Below are 14,549 nucleotides of genomic sequence, written 5' to 3' on the forward strand. Positions count from 1 at the left end.
AAACATCATCACTACCACTGTGTGTGTGTGTGTGTGTGTGTGTGTGTGTGTGTGTGTGTGTGTACAGGACAGGCCTTGAGGGGCTTGAACTCAAGGCCTGGGCACTGTCCTTGGGCCTTTTTGCTCAAAGCTAGAACTATACCACTTGAGCCACAAGTCCACTTGTATCTTTTTGGTGATCACTGGGATCTCACAAAATTTCCTTCTTTGCCTGGCTTGGAACAGCAACTCTGAGTTCTCAGCCTCTTAAGTAGCTGGGATTACAGGAGTAAACCATTGGCCTACATGGGCACATGGTTTTAAATTGCTTGTTGGGGCAGCTTGCAACCTTGGTTTTAAATAGCAATGTTATTTTAATTTTGGTTCCAAACCAGGGAATTTCACCACCACCACTCCCCTCCCAATCCAGAATTTACAAATGATTTATTTTGTTTACTTGTTTGGAGTGCTAGGGATCCAACAAGAGCTTCTCAGTGATAAACCATTAGGTTTACCACTATGATAAATTTCTCAACCCCTTCATTCAGATTTTTGTTATTACCTGAAAAGTCATAAGATGGAAGGATATATAGTGTAAGGTGGGTTGTAGCAGTTGTTTACTTTAGGTTGCATAAATATTCTTCCATTTTCCTGTAATCCCCACCCCTCTCATCCATTCCCTCCCACTTCATTGAGAAACTTGAGGAGTTTGTACTTCTGGACTGGATAATCTCATGATGTACTAGATAATATGTGATCACTGATAGTTAAGCAGACAAACCACATTCTCAAAAAGCATTATGAAAGAAAAACATTCCACATGCATAACCATAACTGTCATTGATCATGGATTGTTTTACTTTTTGGCATCCCAATACTCACTTAATAATAGCTCTGCACACGACTTTAGTCCTAGCTAATCAGGAAACTGAGTCAGGAACATTGTTTAATGTCAGCTGAGTTAACAGGGAGAAGTCCTATCTCAAAAATGAAACAACAAAAGAAAACTTCCAAGGGAGTTGGAGTCAAATAGCTCCAGACTCATGTTCATCATCCCTGTCATCATCCATGTCACTCACCATCATGTGACCTAATAAAATTTTAGTCAACTACAGGCTCCTAACTGTCCTTGAAGTCAATGATTGAGGAAGAGATGCTTTATATATATTTCCATTATCTGTGAAGTGTTTTTGCATCCCAGAACTGTAATGTCAGAGACAACAAGGATTTCCACTACTGGAGGCAACAGTGGTATAGAAGGTGGGTTGGTGTGATTTGTTCTGAGTCCACTGACAAACTTCGCTGCTTGTACGGTGAGCCTAGTCTCTAGCTTTCCTCTCTCTTTGGTCCATCACACAGTGGCCCTTCAAATGCATTGCTGTGCTGATGAAGGTAACCAGATACAGTTTCCATGTTTCCCACCAAGAACTCTTAACATAGCCATTTTGGAGGTAATTCATATACTGTCTCCCTTCCTTTCTTGACCCAATGAAGAAGCACAAGTGTGTTCATATAATTTTTTTATCTTAGAGAATGTAGTATGTTCTATAGATTTTCTTGCATTTTTAAAGCTCCAATCTCCAGAATAATTTAAAAAAATATTTTTGAACATAGAATCTCCTCTCCTTACCAGTCATAAATGAAGATTACTTATAAACAAATAAGCTCTCTCATCTGGCAGTGTAATTCTGATGCACTGTTGGGAAAGGAATTTTTTGGTATGTTAACAAAAGTTGGATGATGAATATATTTATCTCCTCCACTTCCTTCTAAGAAGGAATTTGTATGAAGGAAATCTGGATGAAGAATCAGAGATTTATTATCAACTTTGGGAATCAAAATGTTTATGATAGGTATCTAATGACATTGAAGTTATTTATGTTAGGATGTTTATCAAACAGGACACAAAACTGAAGTTAATATAATCTCACATAAGTAAAAAAAGTACGAAAACATTCCTAGGAAAATATAAAATTACCTCCTACCAATTAGTTATGGACGATAATCTTTACTTCCCTTATATTGAATTATAATTTTAGTTTTCTATAAAGGACATGCTTTTCCTTTTACAAAAAAAAACACTAAGGAAAAATAACCAGTAGTAGCAGAGAAATTGTGTCTATCATAATGTGTACATGAATTATAAATATTTGAGAATGCAATGAAGAAAGGAATAAAGATGGGAGGAAGGAGAGAAACACATATGATTTCACAAAGAAGAATGATGAGTTAAAGAACTGTGACTCCACTGTCCTTAGCTTAGCTGATGTCATATGCAGAACTAGGGCATGGCATTTTAAATTGCTTCATTAAGTAAGGTTGCATTTGATTATTTCTCAACTTGTGACAAGTGACAAAACATTACTCCCTTTCTCACTGGATGAGTAATATGAAGCCAGTACTCAAATTGCTTTCCTACTCCAGAACATCAGAGATCCATCCATGGTGAGAAGTTGGAATAAACTCAGGCTGTTGGCAATGCAGATCCAAAGATCTCAATCACTTCTCTTTATTTAAAAGCTAAGAACCTGGAATAGTGTCCACTCCCCACCCCCACCCTAGGCACCCCAGTTTGATCTTGTTTCTTGGTATTGACAGTACAAAGAGAAAGCCTACAGGGCTGAATTTACATTAAGCAGGAAGCTAAAATGATCTTCACTTCTCTTGGTGCACATAAAGTGGGGATCCCTGAGGGTATTCGCCCCTCTCACTAGGACCAAATTGGATGGAGTCTTATTCATTCTTCCAAATGCAGAATTTTCTGGCTCTAGATTACTTCCAAGGTCAAAGTCTCCAGTAAGAGACAAGTACAAAAATATCCAACTGATTCTGTTAGAAGAAATATTTATCTCAGAGATTTTTCTGTACTTAAAAGTATGTATCTCAGACACAATTATCTTCTTAAAAGCAAGTTTTTAAAATTCTAGTTTTGCTATACTATTCATGCCAATCCTTTCAGACAGTCCATCTACAATGTCACCCTTATTTTAATATACAACACTCATCCATTCTTTCTTAAACTATAGTGGAAAGATCCAGAGCTATAAGTGTGGTGTCAAAATGTTGGAAACACACAATCCTCTGGTGTCAGAAAATGAAGAGACACAAGAGATGTAGGAAATTTCATCAAGACCTTTTACTTCTGTACAGAAGGGTATTCTGCCACTATCTCAGAGCTAGGCAGCCACACTGGGCAGAGTGATCTTCTCAGATTTGATCCTAACCCAAGGGGCCCACATTATTCCCTCTCCTTCTTGCTAAAAAGCCAGGCTCATAATTTTTTTCACAGTTGGTTAGCAGGGTAATGCAGTTAATAACAAGGAAGTTAGAAAGCACTCTGTCAGTCATTGAAAGGCCCCTACTGGGGGGAGGGAGAGAGGATGCCCTTTTGGAGGCAAGGGTGCACATTCTTTACAGCTGGCTGGGAATAGGCCTGGAAATGGTGACATTTGGGAGAGGTTAGTAAAGCCAGTGGAAAGTTCCCACTCAAGTGGGGAGGAGTTAACTCTATTGATAAAGATTTATATACCTGACATGGCTCGCTAGTCACAACACAGATGACAGCAAAGATTGAAGTCCAGAAGCAAGTAATTCCAGAAATTCTCAGTACCAGGAAATATCACTATACATTGGTGACTGGTTACAAGATGGAGATATTTTAGTCTGACAGAGATTACTTCTCATAAAAACAACCTGGAAGCACAGTTAGAGAATCCACTCTGTTCTCAAGATGAAACAAGAGAGATAGTAAAAGGAAGGAATAGGTTACCTTGACCAAGACCTTGGACTCATTTCCCCCATTCCAAAAGATGTAATAAAACTCTAAAGAAGCTCTGAGATTATAGTGACTGGGGACTGCTGATCTACAATGTCCAAGAGCTAATAAGTTCTGAGTAACCTATTTTTCATTTGAGAAGTTATAACTATGGTAATTTTATCTGTGTCATTAATTATAGGAATAACCCCCAAAATGTAAAGTACAGGCACATTTGATTTGTTATCAACTTATGTGCTTTATTTTGGAGCCCCTCCCTTAGTTTATTTTAAATGTAGACAATTTCATATCTGTTCTCTATTCAGCCTATTGGATGAAAACTGGGAATATATGCTGCCATTTGTAAATGGCCCTAAGCCTCATCTAAATATGCCCAGCCTTTCTCATTGGAAACACAAGAATCATAGCTCTCAATATCATTGAATCTAGAGATAATCCTAAAATATGGAAGCATTATGAAAACTATCATGTGATTTGCAGATAGAAAGCTCACTAGTGCAAAACCTTTAATACATAGTTAGAGTTTGATGAAAAACATAAATTCTTATCCCTGAGATTTAAGCACACAGGCTTATAAATATAGACAAAATAGTAGCAATCATAGTGTTTGAAATGGTAGTTTACCGTTTTAAGCTTTTTTACAAATTTTGCGGGCTGATTTATAGATGCAAAGTATGTATATGGAAGGATAGAAGGAGCTGGGAGAAAGAAGGACATCTGAAGAAAGCCAGTCCTGTCCCTCATATGTAATAGCTGGTCCAGCATAATGAAGATCCTCTTGTTATAAGCCTTGTAGCAGCTGTCAATAGGTTTGAGCAGTTTCCCTTTAAGAAAACAAGCTAGTGGCACAAAGTGTTGTTGGCTGCTTATTTAAATTTATAATTTGTCATAGAAAAAGAATAGCTTTATTTTTAGGAATATGAGACTATTATAGCTTTTACTGGGGCAAAAATACTATATTAAAATAACTCAAATGTATTTATAGCTGTGAAAAGAAAGAAATGACTTATTTTTTGGGGAGGAGGGAGGGATCAGTCCGTGTGGCTTGAACTCTGGGTGGGCCTGGGAGCTGCCCCTAAGTTCTGCAGCTCCAGGCTAGCACTCTACCACTTGAGCCACAGTGCCACTTCTGGTTTTCTGAGTGGTTTATTGGAAATAAGAGTCTCTTGGACCTTCCTGTCCAGGTTGGCTTTGAACTGTTATCCCAGATCTCAGCTTTCTGATGACAGGCCTGAGCCACTGGTGCCTGGCTAGAAATGACTTTTTTGAAGGATCCTAAAAGAATTATTCTCTAAATACATATGGAGGTATGTGCTGCTATATTTAAAAATCAAGCTTGTATGCTTGTAATTTTGATAATACATCTTTGTCTGCTCAGGAAGGCTGAAAATATCACAGACCAGATGTTTTAAACAACAGGTGCTCCAGAATATACAAAGTCTAATCAGGGTACCAGCTTGCTAGCCAATTCAGTCTAGTGAGCATCTTTTTTTCTGGCATAAAGAATGCTGCTTATTCACTATGTACTTATGTCAGGGTAGGAGAAAAGACCGGGGGGAGGGGGGAGAAACAGAGAGAGAGAGAGAAAAAAAGAGAAAGAGAAAGAGAGAGAGAGAAAATATTTTAAAGAGACTAACCACCTACATTTTAAATTCGGCATCCACCCTCCCTGGCCCATGATGGGAATCATACCTTGAAGATGCTAGAAAGCATGCTAGCACCAAACTACAAGCCCAGCCCTAATGTCATTTAACCCTAAATATCTCCTAAAAGTTATATGTCAGATGAAGCTATGATGAGGTTAGTGCTTTAATAATGAATTGGGTAGGAGGGGGAGTGGAACACATTAATCTATAGCAATCAATTTACTGTGGAGTTATAAAAATAGACTTTCAATGAAAACTCATAATTTCATGTCAGTCTCTTTGAAGCTACAGGATTCTGAATGCTCCAGGGGACAAAATAATCATTAACCTGTCAGTTTATACAGTGGTTTACTTTGTTTCTGTGATGAAATGTCAAATTTTGCCATCAAAATTCACTCTGTTGTAACATATTGCTCATCTCAAGTAAATTAAAAAAAAAAAAACCCTTCTCTCCAAAAAGAGAAAGGGAGTTCAAAGAAGCTGCTGAGATTATATCTCTGACTCAATGTGGTTTCTTAATCCGAAGATCTATGTTTCCTTGAAGTAGAAAATAGAATGTATTTATTTAGTTGATTTATTTATGACAGTAGTGGGGTTTGAACTCAGGGACTTGTGCTTGCTGATCAGAGGCTGTATCATGTAAGGTACTCCACAGGTGCCTTTTACAATGGTTATTTTATTTATTTATTTTTTTGGCCAGTCCTGGGCCTTGGACTCAGGGCCTAAGCACTGTCCCTGGCTTCCTCCCGCTCAAGGCTAGCACTCTGCCACTTGAGCCACAGCGCCGCTTCTGGCCGTTTTCTGTATATGTGGTGCTGGGGAATCGAACCTAGGGCCTCGTGTATCTGAGGCAGGCACTCTTGCCACTAGGCTATATCCCCAGCCCTACAATGGTTATTTTTGAGATAAGGTCTCACTGTTTACCTAGGACAGCCTGTGATCCTACTGTTCAGTTGCTAAGATAACAGGTGCACACCATGGCAGCCAGCCCTCATGCTTCTCCTGCAGCTTAGGATAAAAAGCACATGTGTTGGGGGGAGTAGAGCTGACTCCATCTTGATTAGGGAAACATGGTAGCAATTGTTAGAATGAAGTTAAATATCAGGTCAACCTGACTGCAAAATTCTGCTTCTGTAAATGGCTTGCTTAACTCATTTGCTGCTTGTTCTACCCCCTGTGTCAACTCCCTACATCTGTGCTGTGCTTTTCCCTTTATAAACCCCAGCTCAAGGACTGTTATGGGTTGCAGCTTCAGCTGTCTGTGCTGCATCCCTGACCGGCCAGTCGCTTTTTACTTCCCCCCAAAATCCATCTTTGCTTAAGACTGTCTCTGCGTGGTAGACTCTGGAGGGACATGGGTTTGAGTCCCACTTGGGGTACCTCCCCTGGACCTCGTAACACATACCATTCCACTTTGCCCAGATGGAGTCTACCAGTCTTTTATACTCAGACTTGTCTCAAACCATGATTTCCCCGTGATAACTTGATCTCTGCCTTGTAAGTAGTTAGGATGACAACATCGAGCCACTCCATCCAGCAAGAATGTACTTTAAGTAAGATAATCGTTTTAGGGTCTGATAAGACTAGAGAAATGTACTGTTCAATTTTCTTACTGTACAAAAGAAGCAACAGGGATCTAGAAAGTGGTGGTGACTTGCTCAGGTCATTGAAGACACAATGGAGTCTTGTGTCTGTTGCTTACTGTCAGAGAACTTGATTTGCTTCTTATCATTGTTGAGGTTTAATAGATTTTACTTTTACTGACATACATTACTCTTCCTGGCTCTGTTTAAATCCTGTGAAATAGGATGGATGAACATTAAGCCAGCACTTTCTGAAAGTGGTATACAGAAAGGCAGGGGGACAGTAAATCTGCAAACATGTGTCACTGAGGGTCAGAATTAAAGTAAAAGCAAAATGCCATCAAGAAGCACATGGGAATCTTCCATAAAGGAACAGGCAAATCTGCATGATAAAGTAGCTAAGTACAAAAGGCAACACTTTCTTTGAAAATATTTTATAGATCAGAAGTAAGGTGATTGGTTTTTCTAAATTTTCATTTCTTGATGAGTAAATACAATAGGATGGTGACCTACAAATCGTTTGTGCCAAAGTCAGGAAGGAATCCAAGGAGTACTTAAGCCTGAACTATGAAAGGTGTGGTATTATTATTGCTCAAATGGAAAGAACAAATGAATAAAACAAAGCAAAATGGTATTATAGGCCTATAATGAAAAGGGAATGCATTAGGGATGTATGCAGATGTGCCAAACATCCTGAGAAATTGGCTTTATATTATAAATTTTGAGGGAGTATTTGCCAGGTGGTTTCAGGTGAAACTCAGATAATAGATTAGTCTTGAGAATGAATGAGAAGGCCGGACATCAAAGACTGAACCTTAACAATGTCCACTTGTTCTTATCTGTAAAAGAAAAGGGGGGGGGGGGCAATGGGGATTTTTAGAAATGAGCTGGATGTGTTTGACAGCCTTGATGGCCCACACCTGTAATCTCAGCTACTCTGGAGACTGAGATCTGAGAATCAAAGTTCTAGGCCAGGCCAGGGAGGATAGTCTGTGATCTTCTTATGTCCAATTAACCACCAGAAATCCAGAAGTGGTGGTGTGGCTCAAAGTGGTAGAGTGCTAGACTTGAGCAAAAGAGCTCAGGGACAACACCGAGACCCTGAGTTCAAGCTCCATGACCACCAGCAAAAAAGACATCAACTGGATGTGAGTGTCAGTTGTATTTGGCATTGCTTAACCTGTGAACCTTGAATGACCTTTACTTATGCACAGTGGCACTTTGCTGAGTAATTGGCTTGCATTGGCTTGCATATGCTTGCTCTTGCATAGCACCTTGCTTTGAAGATGTGGACATGGAGTGGCAAGCTGTGAGAGCTGGTAGTCTGAGCTGTGGGAGGTGCTTCTCAAGAGGTAGCAATGGTGAAAAGAACTACACTCTGCCAACACAACAGGAAGAACAAATAGAAATTTAAGTCTCTATATGAGATTTTTAAGAGTTGGGATTGAATTGATGACCTTCTAGAGTGTTTTGATTTGAAATGTTCCCCTTTTCTTGGATCTATAAAACCATGAAGAAAAGTTATCTTGGTGGAAATTGAGATTATTTACCCCAGTGGTTAAGAGTATAGGCTATGAAGTCAGAAAGGTGTGAGTTTGAATCTAAATCCTGCCACTGTGCAGTTGTGTGATAATTGGGCAAGTAAATTGAGTTCACTGAGTTTCAGTTACTTTATCCACACAAAAAAGAAAATATCCCCTCACAAGAAGTTTGTAGTTTGTATTTATTCAGTGAATGAGTACATCAAAGTGCTTAGCATAGTGATCAGCACCTTATTGGTATCCAATAAATAATTCTCACTCTCAGTGGAACAACCAAATTACAGATTAGCAAGTAGTAGTGAAAGGTGAAGTGAGACTTGAGCCAGCTATCTGTAAGATCTTTGTTTGATGCAATAATCCAATTCGTTTGAGAAGAGGAACAGGAAAAATGTGACAATGAGACAATGTCTATGTATTTCATAGATCATTTAGATATTTTTTCTGTACAATAGTGTACTTTACTCATAACATTTAATTACTCCCAATGTCAAAGCCAAAAATACATTGATCTCCCATAGAAAGGAGACCAAAAATGCACCTATCAGCAGACGTTTCATTATGATCTAATAATACCTTGATTTAGATTTATATTGACCTAGCCTAAGGACGCTGTTACAATAGAAATAATGATCCTAGTTTGATCTCTGAGCCTGAAGAATAATGTGAGTCTCAATAGTTCTTGGATGATAGGCAGTGGTACCATTAGTTTCTTTTTTATTTTTAACTAGTACTTTTCTTTCCCTGTTTTTTTTTCAGTCAAATAACTTCTTTTATTTGTATGATAATTTTTTTTTCAGTTACGAAAAACTGCATCTTCTAACACGCCAGTATAAAAGACCATTTTGGAAAGAGTATCATGCCATTGTGTTCAAGATGACTCGGAAAGAATGAGGTCTCTGAGCAAGCAAGCAGAAAGCAAAACTCCCTCTTCTCTCTGAAGGAAAAATTCTACTAAATAAAGATATTTTAAAAAGCAAACAAAATTAATATGTGACCTTATTAGCCAACAAATACCTGCATTTAGGTCTATTTACTCACATATACACATACATATGCACATTTTTACACCTCTGCCTATACCTTTACTTTTTGAGGTGCTGGTGATTGAAGATAGGACTTTACACATACTAGAAAAATAGTCTAACATTGACTTATATCCCTAGTCCAATATCTACATATTTTATCAACTTCATCATATTCAAACACACATGTTTTAAAATAAAGTATCTTCTAAGGGCATGATGAGTATTTTCTCCCATGTTTGAATAGATTTTTTTTTGAAATATGATTTTACATACAGTTATACAAAAAACTCAAAATGGATGGCTGTGTTTCATTGCATCAATTAAGACAAAATTTCCCCCAAGGCTCTAGAAACTGGGGATCCAACCCTTACAGAAACTATATTAACTGGTGGATTTTTACCCCAGGCAGATCTAGGTCTTCTGAATGGTTCATTTACGAAGATAGCCTTTTCCTTAAGACTGAACTGAGAATAGAGCTTACTCTTGGCTTTAGTGGATGGGATTCCAAAATGAACCAACCAAAATAACTGACATGGGATGCTTGTGAGCAGGCATTCTTTTTCAGTAGGATGAGGCCATTTCTTTAGTGTATTACTTAGGACCAGTAGTTGTGAGTGAAAGAAATCGGTAGCAACATTGGTTAGAACTCACAAACTCCAGGACTGGACTGGACTGGTAAAGGTATTACTGCAACATCTTCTGTCAACTGAATCAGCACAATTAATACCTTCAATTTCACCAACACTAGTCACTGAACCATGTCTTTGGAAATTCACTGGTATTTTGCAATTCTACACGTCATTCAAACAGAAGTGCTGTATGCCTTTGTTCCACATTATCTACTTAAGGATGTTTGCCTTGGAAAAGACTTTGAAGGTGGAGATTGCCTTTTCCCACTAAGCAATTTTCCCACTAAGCAATATTTACTACCCCTGATAAAATATCCAGGTTCCTCTCCTGGAGCACAATGATAGCATATTAAGAAATCTCTACAAGCCAATCCATTCACATATATGTCATTTATATATATAATACATATATAGTACATATATACATATATTGTGTGATATATACATATCATACAATTATATACATGTTTTATATTCTGATATGACGTGAATAGTCTTTCACTTTCATCTAAGAGCTTTGTGTTATATGTGGAGATTTCTACAGCTGGCTATTTGCTGCCTACAAATAACACAGAATTTCAAACTTTTTCCACTTCTTCAAGCTTTCGGCTGAATTGCTGCCACAGGAGAATGGCAGAACATCACCTGTATCTCTTCTACATTTGCAATTCTCAATAATTCAAGTGGTAGCTGCTTCTAAGTATCATACCATAAGTCATAAGACTATGCCTGAGGTGAAAACAAAGTCATGAAGTCTTTTTAAAAAATTTTTACAGTTTGAAAACAGGAAAGTCTCCAAACCATAGTTTTCTCTTTTACGCTTGTAGCCAAGCTAGTAGACAATTCTCAAAATGATATATAGCAGGAATTCTTAGGATTCTGCCACAGTTTATTTAGTTTGGAAGAAATAGATTCTTTTTATTTATTTATCTTTTTTTTTGAGATTCTTATTAACCTTTAAAAAAGACTTCAAAGTCCAGGCTCTTCCAAAAGCTGTTATCTGTCAGTTGTACAATAGACACTAGATGGTGCTCTAAGTGACTGTATTTCTGCTTTCCTCTAAATGAACTCATTGAAGGTGTGTGTGTGTGTGTGTGTGTGTGTGTGTGTGTGTTCCACAGCCTGTTGAGGGCAGCAAATCAGCACAAACTAAACTGCTCCCCAAAATGAGAGCAACATCATCACCCCCCAGTTTTTTCTGTCATGCTTTTCAAATAATGTGGTTTCTTGATGCCACAGATATTCAGGGCCAGGATAAGGCACACGATCAGTGTGTGCAAGAATTGTCCTGCAGTCTAGCCTTCCTGCAGAAGGCCTAGTCTGATAACAATTCTTGGAGAGGATGGTGAATTAGGGGAGTACAGGTATAGCATGTATCAACAGGGGTTCTAGAAAATTATATTTGTTTAGAACTAATTGCATGTTTTAAGTTCCACTTATCCTGTAGAATATTTGACGTGTGTGTGTGTGTGTGTGTGTGTGTGTGTGCATGGGTGTGTTGTTGTTGTTGGGAATCAAATTCTAGAAAGCATGTGCTACAAAGTGTTCCACTCCTGAGTCACTCCATTTTAATAGAGTAAAATAGAAGTATAGTTTTACTTGCTACTTGCTTACTTTAAATGTTTTTAACATTTAAAATAGTTCCTTGCACAGAGCAGGCAATCAGTCCAGATTTGTTGGCCAAATCAATAAATGGAAGTGATGTGTCCAAAGGCCAACAGTGTGTGGAAAAATAGCAGAATGAAAACAAAGGACATTATTGATTTTATGTGAAATATTTTCAGAATCTTAATGTCAAAGACATTAAAAAGACAATAGTATAACTGCATTGAAAGCCAGATAAAAATGTTAAATGTTATTATGCTACTTTTTTTCTAGGATTTGATATGGGAACATCTTTTTAATCACCTTTTCTAAAATTGGCAAGAGAAGGGAAGGAATAGTTATTAAATGGAAGGCCATGGATGAAGTCCTGACTGATTTTTTTTTCTAAAAACCTATCATGTATATAAATATATTATTATTATAAAGGTGATGTACAAAGAAGTTACAGTTACATAAGTCAAGTAATGAGTACATTTTCTTATTGAAGTGTCACCCCTCCCCTGCTCTCTCCCGTTTTTCCCTCTTGTCTCCTCCTACAAGTTGTACAGTTCATTTTCAACAAATTGTGCAGTGAGTGTGCCCATGCTTACCTTCCTCCAAACAGATAAACTTACAAACAAAAGACACAGAAAACAAAAAACAACAAAAAGGAAAAGAAAATACTCTTGCTTCCATGTCTTGGTTTTCATATCAAGAAATATTATTTTACATGACCATATGCACCTAGCTATTGACCTAGGGAAGATCACAAAGGATGACTGATATTTCTAATATCTTGTACATGTGGAAATACTTAGCACTTTGGAAGGAATTTCATAGAACACATGACAGAATGTTTTATTTCAAGTTAGTGTACGTAGATCTGTTGACTTATGTTGATGGATCTGTGATAGAAGGAGGAAAACAAAGGATGCTTTAATTTGCTAGGTAGTATATGATATCATTTCTAATAAAGCTGATTGGAAAGTCTGTGTATTTCTAAGAACTGAGGACATAGGTCAGCCTATAAAGATCAAAGATAAGAACCTGACTGACTAAAAACAGAGCCCTGTGATCTTGAGAATTTTTTTTTTTTTAATGCAAGGGATAGGTAGTAGCTTAGTAGAAGATCACTTTCTTGGTATATGCTGAGGTTGATCTCCAGCATTATAAAAAAAAAAAAAGCGGGGACAAACCTCTTTCTAAGTCCTAAACAGCTTTGTATAATATTACAGATTAAAACAGACAAATTTGTCAAACTAGAGACTGTACTTTGTTTTTATCTTTTAAACTCAGAGCATGATATGTTATAGTCAGCAGTAAGACCCAGAGGTACATCACCTCTTCCTTATAACCCTAAAAAGGATCAAGAGAAAAAAAACAAAAAAGATAATGTAAAGTTGAAGCCAGGCAACACACTGTATCAGGGCAGCAAGCCACACCTGCGCACTGTGGCTCCGCCTTTACTGTAACTTTGGCTCCACCACAAAACCCAGGCTAAGGTTGTAAGTCACTTAGCTGATTACTGCCACTTTGATCTCAGTGAGAACATGCCCTACACACAGTATTCTATCTTAAACCCTGATTCCTTCCTGCCAATTTAAGAACTTGCCACCTTCCCAATCTAGGTTTTGTTTCCTTCTTTCCTGGCAGAGCAAATATGACTCAGAAACTGGCTCCCCCGGTTGTAACACAAAATGATACACCATCCGGGTCATTCCATGTAAGCCGATGCCTTTGCTTCATTAGCTGGTTCCGCGAGGTGTGTCGCTGTGTGTGTCGTGAAACAGCACTAACAGGCCGGGAAAGAAAGGGCTTGCCACTGGCTTGGACTTCGGGGGATCTTTCTCCTGGGAAAGAGTTTTGATGTTAATCAGAGACAGCTCCGGAAGATTCCAGAAGCAGTAGAAGTGAAGTAAGCAGTGTGAAGTACCAGGATGGGAATCTTGTATTCTGAGGTATGTCCTAGCTGTGAAAGTAGGATTTCAAAGGGAGTTAAAGGGCTTTCACATATAATTTCCTATCCCTGTTGATTGTCTCTTTTACTTCTGTTTACCTTTTATGAACATCCAGACAGAAAAATAAAAGCAAAGACCTCTATGTATGTTTGACAAACACACACACACACACACACACACACACACACACACACACACACACTTCACACAAGTTATTTTGAAATACTAAAATATTAGTTAGAAGCTGTGGTTTCCTCATGCTAAACACCCAAAGGAGAAATAGATATTGTATATGATTGGATTTTTTTAAATATTGGAGAGATTGACGGATTCTTCTGTGGAAGCATATGAATAGACTAACACCTTTCAGCTTGATTACTTGAAAAACTGTTAACAAGGGTACAGAACAGGTATAAACACAGTATACGTTTGAGATTTTGAACATTTTCTTTGCACATCTGATAGATATGAAAATTATTTTTCCTTTATTGAAAGTAACTTATTAAAATCAAATAAATTTTTAATAATGTCGAAAGGACCACAGAGAGTAATGTTAAGCATGCAAGAGACTTAATGATATTATTAATCGTGGTTTTTTTTCCTTCTCCCTGACACATTTAACTAGTTAGTCTGCATTCCATTCTCTGTGTTCAAATGAATCTCCTGGGCAGTTTTAATCTTCTAATATAAAAAGCAATTGATTTGCCCTTAGTCTGAATGCCATGCCTGATGTGTGTGTGCGTGTGTGTGTGTACACAATCTGATCACTAATCATTCTAAGATTCAGTATATGTCTTATATGACTTTAGCCTCCTAAAGAGGTTCTACC

At 37.8% G+C, this 14,549-nt stretch overlaps 1 protein-coding gene across 1 annotated transcript in view; it reads left to right on the forward strand.

The window, feature by feature from the left end:
* The first annotated feature begins 13,631 nt into the window (after nt 1-13,631).
* Nucleotides 13,632-14,549, forward strand: part of Ankrd22 (ankyrin repeat domain 22) — a 12,226-nt gene continuing 11,308 nt past the window's right edge. The window contains exon 1 of the mRNA XM_048338752.1: nt 13,632-13,720. Within this exon, the coding sequence (XP_048194709.1) occupies nt 13,700-13,720 (21 nt within the window). The 5' untranslated portion in view covers nt 13,632-13,699. The remainder of the gene's footprint in view (nt 13,721-14,549) is intronic.

The sequence above is a fragment of the Perognathus longimembris genome, chromosome 2 (assembly GCF_023159225.1).
Source record: "Perognathus longimembris pacificus isolate PPM17 chromosome 2, ASM2315922v1, whole genome shotgun sequence".
In the NCBI taxonomy this organism is placed as follows: Eukaryota; Metazoa; Chordata; class Mammalia; order Rodentia; family Heteromyidae; genus Perognathus; species Perognathus longimembris.